At 42.8% G+C, this 13,751-nt stretch overlaps 1 protein-coding gene and 1 long non-coding RNA gene across 2 annotated transcripts in view; both read left to right on the forward strand.

The window, feature by feature from the left end:
* Window positions 1–13,751, forward strand: part of LOC143121428 (macrophage mannose receptor 1-like) — an 84,359-nt gene that overhangs the window by 27,909 nt on the left and 42,699 nt on the right. Inside the window, exons 8-9 of the mRNA XM_076281788.1 lie at window positions 536–778; window positions 1,171–1,535. Coding sequence (XP_076137903.1) covers window positions 536–778; window positions 1,171–1,535 — 608 coding nt within the window. The remainder of the gene's footprint in view (window positions 1–535; window positions 779–1,170; window positions 1,536–13,751) is intronic.
* LOC143121296 (uncharacterized) lies at window positions 2,006–3,484 on the forward strand. Its single transcript, XR_012986466.1, has 3 exons — window positions 2,006–2,142; window positions 3,031–3,178; window positions 3,404–3,484. It is a non-coding gene; the product is annotated as an uncharacterized LOC143121296 (long non-coding RNA).

Genomic DNA, 13,751 nt, shown 5'->3' on the forward strand with positions numbered 1-13,751 from the left:
AAGACAAGGTTATTAAGGTGTGTGTGTGACTCTGTTAGAAAGCTCTACTCTCATGCACACAAACACACACACACACATGATGTGATGTGCACTCTGTTAGAAATAGGTATTTGTATATTAGAAATGACACTGATGTCACTCCATTCATGTTATGTGATGTCATGTTTCTTCATGTCATGTCTAGTCTCTCAAGAGTTCAAGTTGGTCTCATCCAAATAAGTTCTCTGGTATTCGTTACTTGTTAAAGGGGTAAATCGGAATTTTGGACATAGGACCTCATTTCCAAGTTAGCCAGTGTGATATTTATCAGTGGAGACTGTTTTCAACACATTTCATCCAGTTCTTCTAGTTGCAGAGTTTGCTGTTGCTAGGCCTGCGCAAGGGTTTAGCTGTTAGCTGTGTCGCTAACCCCTCTCAGTAGGCCAGAGAGTGCAGGGTTTAGCTGTTAGCAGTGTAGCTAACAGCTGTTAAGTAGCCAGCTGCTGACTTATCTCTTGACATTTCTAATCATCAAATTGCTTTGTCGTCCTTTTAGATGGGAATCCAGGCAACATCACAGAGATAACAACGTCCACGTCCAAACCAGAATCTGTCCCAACCACTAGCATTTCACACACATACACACCTGTCACAACAACAACGACCCCCACATCCACACCAGAATCTGTCTCTTCCACCAGCACCTCACACACACCTGTCACACTCTCTCACACTCCCTACACGTCTGTGGGTCCCTCCATAGCACCAGTCACTTGCAATGGAACATCCTGCCGTCTAGGTGAATCTTGGATGCACAAACACCACAAAAATCACACTGACTCATACTTTACATATAATACTACCAATATAGTTACAGCAAGTACAAATATAATGCATGCTACATGTGTGTGTGTGCGTGTGTGCGTGTGTGTGTGCGCGCATCCTTGCGTGTGTGTGTGTGTGTGCGTGTGTGTGTGCGCGCGTGCGTGCGTGTGTGTGTGTGTGTGCATGTGTGTGTGTGCGTGCGTGTGTGTGTGTGCGCGCGTGCTTGCGTGTGTGTGTGTGTGCGTGTGTTTGTGTGTGCGTGCGTGTGTGTGTATGTGTGTGTGCGTGTGTGCGTGTGTGTGTGCATGTGTGTGTGTGTGTGCATGTGTGTGCATGTGTGTGTGTGTGTGTTAACCCTCCCTGTAGGTGACCTGCTGTTTGTTAATGTTAATATGTCTTGGCTGGAGGCCCTGCAGTACTGTGAGCAGAGGAGGTCCAGGCTGGTCCACATCCTGGACAAGGCCATCCAGACCCGGGTCACCCAGCTGCTGAGCTCCCTGCCGGCCGAGCTGCTCCCCGTGCCCACGGCCTGGGTGGGGCTGGTCCACTGCTTCCTGCGGCCCCAGGAGGCCTGGCAGTGGCTGGACCGCCCGGTGGAGTACGAGCGTTGGCATGACGACCATCCCCGCTGGCGTTTCTTCTTCCACTGTGGCCAGGTGGTGCAGGTGCCCACAGGGGACTACAGGTGGTGGGACGCCTGCTGCATGGAGCAACGCCCCTTCATCTGTCAGGTGAGCAGCAAGACACGGCAGCAAGACACGCCCCTTAATCTGTCAGGTGAGCAGCAAGACACGCCCCTTCATCTGTCAGGTGATCAGCAAGACAAGCCCCTTTACCTGCCAGGTGAGCAGTAAGACACGCCCCTTAATCTGTCAGGTGAGCAGCAAGACACGCCCCTTCATCTGTCAGGTGAGCAGCAAGACACGCCACTTTAAAGGGGTCATAGAATGATTATATAGGGTATTTGGTGCTGGTCCTTAAGGTCTCTGAATAGGGTGTGTAACATTGGTTGGGCTGAAAATGGCATATGTGCTGTTCTATGTGCCCTAAAGCAAGCCTGGTTGAAAGCCCTGGAATGAAACGAGAGGTTTTCTTCCTTGTATGGTATGCTCATGAATATTTAGATGAACTGCGTGCTGATTGGTTGGTTTACAACGAGCGAAGCTCCCGAGCAAAGACGCAAACATGGCCGACCGACAGCACTCACTGAAACAGCCAAGGTGGAAATACTATGGAGACATAGGTGTTGAACAGCATATTTGACCCTGAATCAGAGGAAGAATCTGAAATAGAGGAGCAACCAGTCGCCCATAGATTGGAAATGACTACTTCAGAGTGGTAAGTTTTGTCATTTACTTTTTGCCACACGTAGCCCAGTTAGCTAGCTGTAATACTAGTGCACGTTAGTGTCGTAGACTAAGCTAAACATTAGGTTCATTTTTAGCATTGTAAGCAACAGAAGTTATTTATATGCACACAAACAAATGTTTTACAACTTGTACCCTTGTGCAATTTTTGTCGAGATGTCCAGTTAGAAGCTAGCTGAAAACTTCGTAGCCAGTCGTGGGCAGTTCAGGCTATGCTGTAGTGAAAGGAGTGCTGCTTGCAAGGAAAGTAGCTGCTACTCGTTTTAGTCAGTAAATATATTCTCCTGCTGAATAGGTAATCTGATTAGGAGTTGCATACTTGTAGTGGTAATATGCGATCTTACAACAGGACGTCCAGTTAGCTGAGCAGGAGCTCTGTGCAGCTCGTAGGCTATATGGCTGAAGTGAAACGAGTAGCCTACTGCTCGCGTCAATGAAAATATTACGTTTATGTCAGTAGGTCTAATGTACTCGTGTAACTATCCTGCTGATTAAGTCATCTGAATGTAATCTGTAATGTATGATCTTACAACGGGACGTCCAGTTAGCTGGGCAGGAGCTCTGTGCAGTTTGTAGCCTATGGCTGAAGTGAAACGAGGTCAACGAAAATATTACTAGGCCTACTCTCGTTTGTGTCAATTCAAAAACACTTTTATTTATCCCCATTTACATACCATGGAGTAGAGTACAATAATCAAAAATCCTATAAATATCACTGTTTAAAATACAGTAGGTACAGTCAGTAGGTCTAATGTAATCTTGTAACTATCCTATTGACATCTGATTGAGATTATTACCTTCTTTCCATGTAGTAGCCTAATATGTGATCTCAGCAGGGAAATTATGTTTGTTTTTACAGGTTATGAGAATGGCCCAGGTTCCTGAGGAGCTGACCTGAATGACCATCATGGCCTCGATCCGTTGTGCCTCTATATTTATTCTTTGCAAAATGCAATGAATATTTACAGAGCTGACCATGGCCGTTTGAGAATCAGAGGGATGGAAAGGTGAGGACAATTTGATACAAGTGTTAGCAGTTACAGTATATAAATAAAATATTTTTTAACTAATACACATTCATTATTGGTTCAGCATATTGCAAAAACACAGTTTGATCAACACCAAAAAATGACAAACTTTATTTTTTTTTTCAACAATCGTCCAGTGATACTCTAATGTAAAAGATTTTTTATAGTAAAAAAATTTGCTTTTCCACCCTGTTCTCGTTGCAGGCAATGTCCGTGTCATGATCCCCTCGTGTGTGGTGCTACGTATATGGAGGGAGCGTCCGGATACTTCAGGACAGTACGTTGGATTCAGATCCCTTGTCGACTGAACCGTGACTCATGTTCAGCAACAGCATCCTCCATGGATGGTCTGTCATGCTGAGCACACCAGTCTTGGGGCACAGGAATCCGCTGGACGGCATCCCAATCAGGAAGAGGGTCTTTGATGATCTCGAAGAGGACAAGAAAGACGACTTATATTGGATACTGTAATACAGTGCATTGTAGGCTGTATACTGTACAATAAACAAATTATATGGCGCTGAACATTGTGGTTTGTTTACAGTACTGATGATGATTGACACCAGTAGCATCAGGTCTAAGAAAGCCTGTTGTGTGTGAATCAATAAGTTATTTTTAGTGCCTATACTGTTGCACATTTTGATTTGTTGTTTGTGATAAAAAAAAGTATATTTTATTAAGTGTGCTTGCAAAGCAGCACACTTATTGTTCTTCTTAAGTTTTCTTATTATTGGGGGCCAAGCAGCGAAGCTGCGAAGGCACCCATTGTGTTTCTATTTGTTCTTATTGGGGGCCTAGCAGCGAAGCTGCGAAGGCACCCATTGTTTTAGTAGTTTTTCCTATTATTATTATTATTGGGGGCCTAGCAGCGAAGCTGCGAAGGCACCCATTGAGTTAGTAGTTTTTCCTATTATTATTGGGGGCCTAGCAGCGAAGCTGCGAAGGCACCCATTGAGTTAGTAGTTTTTCCTATTATTATTGGGGGCCTAGCAGCGAAGCTGCGAAGGCACCCATTGAGTTACTAGCTTTTCCTATTATACTTCCGCCATTAGAGTCTATGGCAGCCCATAGAACGCCTGGCTAAAAAGTGCTGAAATTTGGCAGAAAGTTTCGGGACACTCCACTGACCACTCATACTCATTTACGGACCTCTAAGCCCAGTCGTCTAGCGCCACCAAGAGGTCAAAATCTGGCCGAAAATTGAACCGCTGGGTCTAAAGTTATGAAATTCGGCACACTGATTCAGCACTGTCCCATGATCACTCTCACCAATTTACAGAACTCTATGCCCAACACTCTAGCGCCACCAATGGGTCGAAACTAGATTGCATTCATGCATGTGACCATTGAACGGTGCGTCCAATTTTCACAAATAAAGCACTCTTGGAATCACTGGACCGACCAGAGTTCATTGACCCCTATCCCGTCACTTTCCGCCATATTCGACCTCCGCCATATTGAATTTGGTCCAAACTCTACGGAAAGTTTCTGCGGTCACAAATTGTATCTGATTTTCACGGAACTTGGCGGAGATGATCTTCAGACCGAGCCGCACAAACGATACTTGTCAGATTTTTCAAATTCCACTTTATTGGCCCATGACAGCCAATCAAATATGGCAATGAAGCCACAAAACAGGAAGTGGGCTAACATCTCGGAGAAACTTTAATGTATGTAATCCAAACTTGGTACAGGGACTTTGTATCTGATTATGAGGACACAGTAGGAAATTGGCATCATTTGGCTTCTATAGGGGGCGCTGTAATACAGGAAGTGGGCTCATATCTCAGCAACGCTTCCTTGTATGAAGTCCAAACTTGATACATGGACATATAAGCTGATTGTGAGGACATGCAAGGAGAGTGGTCTCATTTGACCTCTAGGGGTGCTGTAATAAAGAAAGTGAGCTCACATCTCAGCAACACTTTGGTGTATGAAGTCCAAACTTGGTAGAGGGACATGGTAGCTGATTGTGAGAACGCACAAGGACATTGGTGTAATTTGGCCTCTTGCTGTGAGTGCTTGCTCATGCCATGGCAACGCCATTCCTGCTATAGCGCACTGCTAGGCCCCCGCATTGCTGCTTGCAGCTATATTTGGGGGCCAAGCAGCGAAGCTGCGAAGGCACCCATTGAGTTACTAGCTTTTCCTATTATTATTATTACACATCTGCCATTGGAGTCTATGGCAGCCCATAGAACGCCTGGCTAAAAAGTTCAGATTTTTTGGCAGAAAGTTTCGGGACACTCCACTGACCATTCACACTCATTTACGGACCTCTAAACCCAGCCATCTAGCGCCACCAACAGGTCAAAATCTGGCCAAAAATTGAACCGCTGGGTCTAAAGTTATGAAATTTGGCACACTGATTCAGCACTGTCCCATGATCACTCTCACCAATTTCCAGAACTCTATGCCCCACACTCTAGCGCCACCAATGGGTCGAACCTGGATTGCATTCACGCATGTGACCATTGAATGGTGCGTCCGATTTTCACATATCAGGCATCGTTGGAATCCATGGACTGACCTAAGTTCAATGACCCCTATTACGTCACTTTCTGCCATATTGGACCTCCGCCATATTGGATTTAGTCCAAACTCTACGAAAAGTTTCAGCGGTCAGAAATTTCATCCGATTTTCATGGAACTTGGCGGAGATGATCTTCTCCCCGAGCCGCACAAACGATACTTATCAGATTTTTCAATTTAATTTTTGTTTGCCCGTGACAGCCAATCAAATATGGTGATGAAGCCACCAAACAGGAAGTGGACAAACATCTAGGTGACGCTTTGAGTTAACATAACAAGACTTGATACCATTAGTCAGGACACTGTCCCAATCACTCACAGCAATTTTCATGCATATACATTGAACACTCTAGCGCCACCACCAGTTCAAAGCTGGACATGCGTTCATGCGTGTGATCCTTGACTCTTTTGTCTGATTTTCACAATTGAGGTAGCGTCTGAATCCTTGAACAATCTCGAGTTCATCGACCCCTATCCCGTCACTTTCCGCCATATTGGACCTCCGCCATATTGGATTTAGTCCAAACTCTACGAAAAGTTTCAGCGGTTACAAATTTCATCCGATTTTCACAGAACTTGGCGGAGATGATCTTCAGACCGAGCCGCACAAACTATACTTGTCAGATTTTTTATTTTCAAGTTTGTTTGCCCGTGACAGCCAATTACACATGGCGACGATGCCGCCTAACAGGAAGTGGGCTAACATCTCGGCTTCTCTTTAATGTATGAAGTCCAAACTTGGTACAGGGACTTGGTATCTGATTGTGAGGACGCCCTAGGAAATTCATTTGGCCTCTATAGGGGGCGCTGCAATACAGGAAGTGAGCTTGTATCTCAGCAACGCTTTGATGTACGAAGTCCAAATTTGGTATAGAGACTTGGTACCTGATTGTGGGGATGCACTAGGAAACTGGCGTCATTTGGCTTCTACAGGGGGCGCTGCAATACAGGAAGTGAGCTTGTATCTCAGCAACGCTTTGATGTATGAAGTCCAAACTTGGTACAGGGACTTGGTATCTGATTGTGAGGACACAGTAGGAAATTGGCATCATTTGGCCTCTATAGGGGGCGCTGTAATACATGAAGTGGGCTCAAATCTCAGCAACGCTTCGTTGTATGAAGTCCAAACGTGATACATGGGCATATTATCTGATTGTGAGGACATGCAAGGAAAGTGGTCTCATTTGGCCTCTAGGGGTGTTGCAATAAAGAAAATGAGCTCACATCTCAGCAACACTTTGGTGTATGAAGTCAAAACTTGGTAGACGGACATGGGAGCTGATTGTAAGAACGCACAAGGACATTGGTGCAATTTGGCCTCTAGGGGCGCTGTAACAAAGTAAATGAGCTTATTTCTCAGCCGTTCTTTATCCAATTGCCATCAAACTTGCTGTGAGTGGTTGCTCATGCCATGGCAACGCCATTCCTGCTATAGCGCACTGCTTGGCCCCCGCATTGCTGCTTGCAGCTATATTTAGGGGTCCGAGCAGCGTAGCTGCAGGAACCCTATTGTTTCTGTACCGTTCATTTTTTGGCCAAAATTCTGTAAAAGTCATACTGCAGCCTAAACCGTAACTCCAAAACTCTTGAAATTTTCAGGTATGGTTACCAGTACCCCCCTCTACCCATAACCCAAAATTTGGGGTACTGCACCCAAAGGTGGCGCTATTGAAAAAAAAAGTTAATTATGCTTATTTCTCCTTACCAGATTCACCTAGACTCAAAATTCTTTCAGAATATTAATCTCTAAACTCAGATGCATCTTTTTGGCCCTGGTCTTATGGTCTACAAATGTTTACTTTTTCCACAATTTCATGGAAAAGCCAAACATTATAAAAAGTTTCACACTCTTCAAAAATAATCGAATCTTCACCAAAATTCTCACAGACAATGTTTAGACCAAGCCTCACAAAAGTTATCGCTCAGAATTTTGATATTTTGTTCCATTTCAGAGATATAGGCCAATAAAGTTAGACCACTTAGGCCTTTTTTCCTAGATCACCTATATTCCTATAAACCGTAAGTCCTAGAAACTTGACATTTTCAAGTATTGTTACCAGTACCCCCCACTACCCATAACCCAAATTTGGGGTACTGCACCCAAAGGTGGCGCTCTTGTCAAAAACGCTTATTTCTCCTTACCAGATTCACCTAGACTCAAAATTCTTTCATCATATTAATCTCTACATTCAGATGCATCTTTTTCACCCTGGTCTTATGCTCTAAAAATGTTTACTTTTGCCACAATTTCAGAGAAAAGCCAAACATCATAAAAAGTTTCACACTCTTCAAAAATAATCGAATCTTCACCAAAATTCTCACAGACAATGTTTAGACAAAGCCTCACAAAAGTTATCAAAAGAATTTGGATACGTTGTTCCATTTCAGAGATATAGGCCAATAAAGTTCGACCACTCAGCCCATTTCTCCTATATCACCTATATTCCTATATGAGTAATTTTTTTTTCTTGGATAACAACCATACAACCATCATTAGGTGGATACCATTAACAGTGCACATTTTCAGATATGTACTCTTTTTTTATAAAGCCCTTAATTCTATTGTCAAATGTATGCTAGGAATTTTCTTGATGTTGTGTGTTTGCCAACACACATTTTCACCATTTGAATGTGACTGCTCAATGTGTATGATTGTCAGTGGCTGAGTGGTATAATGCCTAGTGCTGGTGTTTGTTAGGTTGAGAGTTCGAATCCTGCTAGAGCTTTAGGCTCAAGATGCACATGCTATTGGTTATTGAAGATTCACACTATTGAACAGCACCTGAATGACATCAGACAATTAACATTCACACTCATTAGTTGCCAAGAATCAGAATGCCGACACACTCTATGACATATAGGGGAACTTCTTTGTTTACTATTTTTCCTTCATCATTAAGTCTATCATATTTATATTTCATCCATTACTGTTCTTCTCTATAAATGTCTAATTGCCCCAGAATATCCAAAAGTTTTCAGGTGTATTTTTTCAGGAAAGCCCTTCATTTTATTGTCAAATATATACTTGGAGTTTTTCTTGTGTGTTTACTAACACACATTTTCACCATGTGAATGTGACTACCCAATATGTAGGATTGTCAGTGGCTCAGTGGGATAATGCCTAGTGCTGGTGTTTGTTAGGTTGAGGGTTCGAATCCCCGGTATTGCTTTAGGCTCTAGCTCGAATACTATTGGTTATTGAAGATTCACACCATTGAACAGCACCTGAATGACATCAGGCAATCAACATTCACACTCATCAGTTGCCAAGAATCAGAATGCCGACACACTCTATGACATATAGGGGAACTTCTTTGTTTACTATTTTTCCTTCATCATTAAGTCTATCATATTTATATTTAATCTATTAGTGTTCATCTCTACAAATGTCTAATCGCCCCTCCATGCTTGGAGTTTTTCTTGTGTGTTTACCAATACACATTTTCACCATGTGAATGTGACTGGCCAACATGTAGGATTGACAGTGGCTCAGTGGGATAATGCCTTGTACTGGTGATCCTTAGGTTGAGAGTTCAAATCCCACTTGAAGCATTAGTGAGTTGTGGATATTAGCATACTAAAATAGAATGCTGTTGGGTTGTGGAGGATAACACACTATAACATTACAGCTACTTGTCAATATGGACTTGTAGTGCAAGGCAAGTATTACTGTATAATTATAAGCTGTAGCCTATAATTATTTGTTATTCTTATAATATTTGTCATTTCTTATACATATTTAGTCGGCTCTTCCACTTGACAGAACAACTCTATATCGGTTAAGGATGTCACGCATGAAACAATGCTGCAGAAACATGAAAATACGACTTTGAGTTTAGTAGGCTATAATTTTCAGTTCCTGTTTATCTATTGCACAATGGGTAATAATTTAAAGGAATCATGTTGCAGTCTTGTAAATAGTGACCCTGCAAGATCCCTAGTCATTGCAAAATCATAGTCTGTGACTTAAAACTCTACTACTTGTCTTTAGATGTGAGAGGGTCTGAGACTGTAGTCTTTCAAAAATCTTTTCCAAATCTTTGCAAATCTTTCCAAAGTTTACCCGCTGGGAAACCCTGTAGCTCTGGAGCAGGGGCTCAGACCAGGATAAATTGTTTGCTCGCCCTCAGTTCGCTCTTTTGTTCATCTCAACCCAGCACTCCAGTGTGTCCTGCTCTGTGTGCGTCTTTGAGTTAACGTAAGTCATCACTTTAATCACCCTCACTATGACTTTTGTGATGTTTATCAGTTGTTGGAGTAGCTCTGCCATCATGTGTAAAGTTAAGGTCTTTGTTTGTTGGTTTGGTGTGTTGGAGTCCCATGTGAGAGATGATTAGGTGATGTTGGTTGACTTGGGATGTCAAGTATTGTTTAGTTGTACCTTATATAGCCATATGATTTCAGTTTATTGTTCAAATGTCAATTGGTTTGTTTGTGAGTTGGGATCTGTACTGATTTACCCCATTTCACTGATTACTCCATTTTCTGTTTGTTTCCTCTTTGATGCAGCACACATACAAGTAAAGAACAAAAGAACAGATGAATTGAAACTCAAATAAAGTTAACTTGTGTTGCACCGAAACCTGCCATCTCCGTGTCATCACTCCATACCATTGAGCCTTCTGAGTCACACCATTGAACAGCACCTGAATGACATCAGGCAATTAACATTCACACTCATTACACACTGCTGGTGTTTGTTAGGTTGAGAGTTCGAATCCTGCTAGAGCTTGAAGCTCAAGATGCACATGCTATTGGTTATTGAAGATTGACACCATTGAACAGCACCTGAATGACATCAGGCAATTAACATTCACACTCATTAGTTGCCAAGAATCAGAATGCCGACACACTCTATGACATATAGGGGAACTTCTTTGTTTACTATTTTTCCTTCATCATTAAGTCTATCATATTTATATTTCATCCATTACTGTTCTTCTCTATAAATGTCTAATTGCCCCAGAATATCCAAAAGTTTTCAGGTGTATTTTTTCAGGAAAGCCCTTCATTTTATTGTCAAATATATACTTGGAGTTTTTCTTGTGTGTTTACTAACACACATTTTCACCATGTGAATGTGACTACCCAATATGTAGGATTGTCAGTGGCTTAGTGGGATAATGCCTTGTACTGGTCATCCTTATGTTGAGTGTTCAAATCCCACCTGAAGCATTAGTGTTAAAATACTGTTGGGTTGTGGAGGTTAGCATACTAGAATAGAATGCTGTTGGGTTGTGGAGGTTAGCACACTATAACATTACAGCATTACAGCTACTTGTCAATATGGACTTGTAGTGCAAGGCAAGTATAACTGTATAATTATACGCTGTTTATCTTATTGACTCTGACACAGAACCCACCACCACAAATACAATTCAATTCTGTGGGAAACACTGCCTTCCATTATCAAACCCTTCATCTTATCCACAACAAATAAATAGTCCTGTAGAATCAAGTATTGTTAGAATACTGTTGGGTTGTGGAGGTTAGCACACTATAATGTTACAGCACAGGGTAATCCTAATTTTATGCATCAAATTTATTCCAATCCAAATCAAAAGTTTTGAACGACACAAAGTGAAGGTTTGAAGGTTTTCAAAACCAAGAATAGATTATGTGATCTAATCCAATTTCAGGATCCTTGTTTCCCTTTGAACAACCCATTTTCAAGATTTGATCCGATAGCTGAAATCCGGTAACTGAAATCCGATAACCGAAATCCGATCACGTTTCTTTTGAACAATTGTGCACAAACAATCAAAGCATATGTAAAACTAAAAAGCTATGCCATCATGTTCGTTTTGCTCGGACCCCGTAAATCACCGCTTGCGGTTATATTTGGGGGCCTAGCAGCGAAGCTGCGAAGGCACCCATTGTTTTAGTAGTTTTTCCTATTATTATTATTATTATTATTACACTTCTGCCATTGGAGTCTATGGCAGCCCATAGAACGCCTGGCTAAAAAGTTCAGATTTTTTCGTCGAAAGTTTCGGGACACTCCACTGACCACTCACACTCATTTACGGACCTCTAAACCCAGCCGTCTAGCGCCACCAACAGGTCAAAGTTTGGCTGAAAGTTGAAAAGCTGGGTTGAAAGGTATTTGCAAGTCATTATTATTATGAAATTTAGCGCCCTGATTCAGGACCGTCCCATGATCACTCTCACGAATTTACAAAGCTCTATGCCGAACACTCTAGCGCCACCAATAGGTCGAATCTGGACTCACATTTACGCATGTAACAATTGAACGGTGTGTTCGATTTTCACAAATTAAGCACCGTTGGAATCCCTGGACTGACTTGAGTTGATTGACCCCTATTACGTCACTTTTGGCCATACTGGACCTCCGCCATATTGGATTTAGTCCAAACTCTACGAAAAGTTTCAGCGGTTACAAATTTCCTCAGATTTTCACGAAACTTGTTGGAGATGATCTTCTGCCCGAGCCGCACAAACGATACTGGTCAGATTTTTCAATTTCATTTTTGTTTGCCCGTGACAGCCAATCAAATATGGTGACGAGGACGCCAAACAGGAAGTGGACAAACATCTAGGTGATGCTTTGAGTTAACATAACAAAACTCGAGACCATTAGTCGGGACACTGTCCCAATCACTCACACCAATTTTCATGCATATACATTGAACACAGTAGCGCCACCACCAGTTTAGTGCTGCACATGCGTTCATGCGCGTGATCCTTGACTCTTTTGTCTGATTTTCACAATTGAGGTAGCATCTGAATCCTTGGACCATCCCGAGTTCATCGACTCCTATCCCATCACTTTCCGCCATATTGGACCTCCGCCATATTGGAATTGGTCTAAACTCTACGAAAAGTTTCAGCGGTCCCAGATTTCATTTGATTTTCACAGAACTTGGCAGAGATGATCTTCAGACCGAGCCGCACAAACGATACTTGTCAGATTTTTTTATTTCATTTTTGTTTGCCCGTGACAGACAATCAAATATGGCGATGAAGCCACCAAACAGGAAGTGGGCTAACATCTCGGCTATGCTTTAATGTATGAAGTCCAAACTTGGTACAGGGACTTTGTATCTGATTGTGAGGACACGGTAAGAAATTGGCATCATTTGGCCTCTATAGGGGGCGCTGTAATACAGGAAGTGAGCTTGTATCTCAGCAACGCTTTGGTGTACAAAGTCCAAACTTAGTATAAGGACCTGTTACCTGATTATGATGATGCACTAGGAAATTGGAATCATTTGGCCTCCATAGGGGGCGCTGTAATACAGGAAGTGAGCTCGTATCTCAGCAACACTTTGGTGTATGAAGTCCAAACTTGGTACAGGGACATATTAGCTGATTGTGAGGACATGAAGGAAAGTGTTCTCATTTGGCCTCTAGGGGTGCTGTAATAATGAAAGTGAGCTCACATCTCAGCAACACTTTGGTGTATGAAGTCCAAACTTGGTAGAGGGACATGGTAGCTGATTGTGAGACCGCACAAAGACATTGGTGTAATTTGGCCTCTTGCTGTAAGTGCTTGCTGATGCCGTGGCAACGCCATTTCTGCTATAGCGCTCTGCTAGGCCCCCGCATTGCTGCTTGCAGCTATATTTGGGGGCCAAGCAGCGAAGCTGCGAAGGCACCCATTGAGTTACTAGCTTTTCCTATTATACTTCTGCCATTGGAGTCTATGGCAGCCCATAGAACGCCTGGCTAAAAAGTGCAGATTTTTTGGCAGAAAGTTTCGGGACACTCCACTGACCACTCACGCTCATTTACGGATCTCTAAACCCAGCCGTCTAGCGCCACCAACGGGTCAAAATTTGGCCGAAAATAGAACCGCTGGGTCTAAAGTTATGAAATTCGGCGCACTGATTCAGAACCATCCCATGATCACTCTCACCAATTTACAGAACTCTATGGCCAACACTCTAGCGCCACCAATGGGTCGAACCTGGATTGCATTCACGCATGTGACCATTGAACGGTGGGTCCGATTTTCACAAATCAGGCACTGCTGTAATCCCTGGACCGACCTGAATTC

The sequence above is a fragment of the Alosa pseudoharengus genome, unplaced genomic scaffold (genome assembly GCF_046254945.1).
Source record: "Alosa pseudoharengus isolate Yale_2024_CS ecotype anadromous, Long Island Sound unplaced genomic scaffold, YU_APseudo_1.1 YU_APseudo_1.1_scf_13, whole genome shotgun sequence".
Classification (NCBI taxonomy): domain Eukaryota; kingdom Metazoa; phylum Chordata; class Actinopteri; order Clupeiformes; family Clupeidae; genus Alosa; species Alosa pseudoharengus.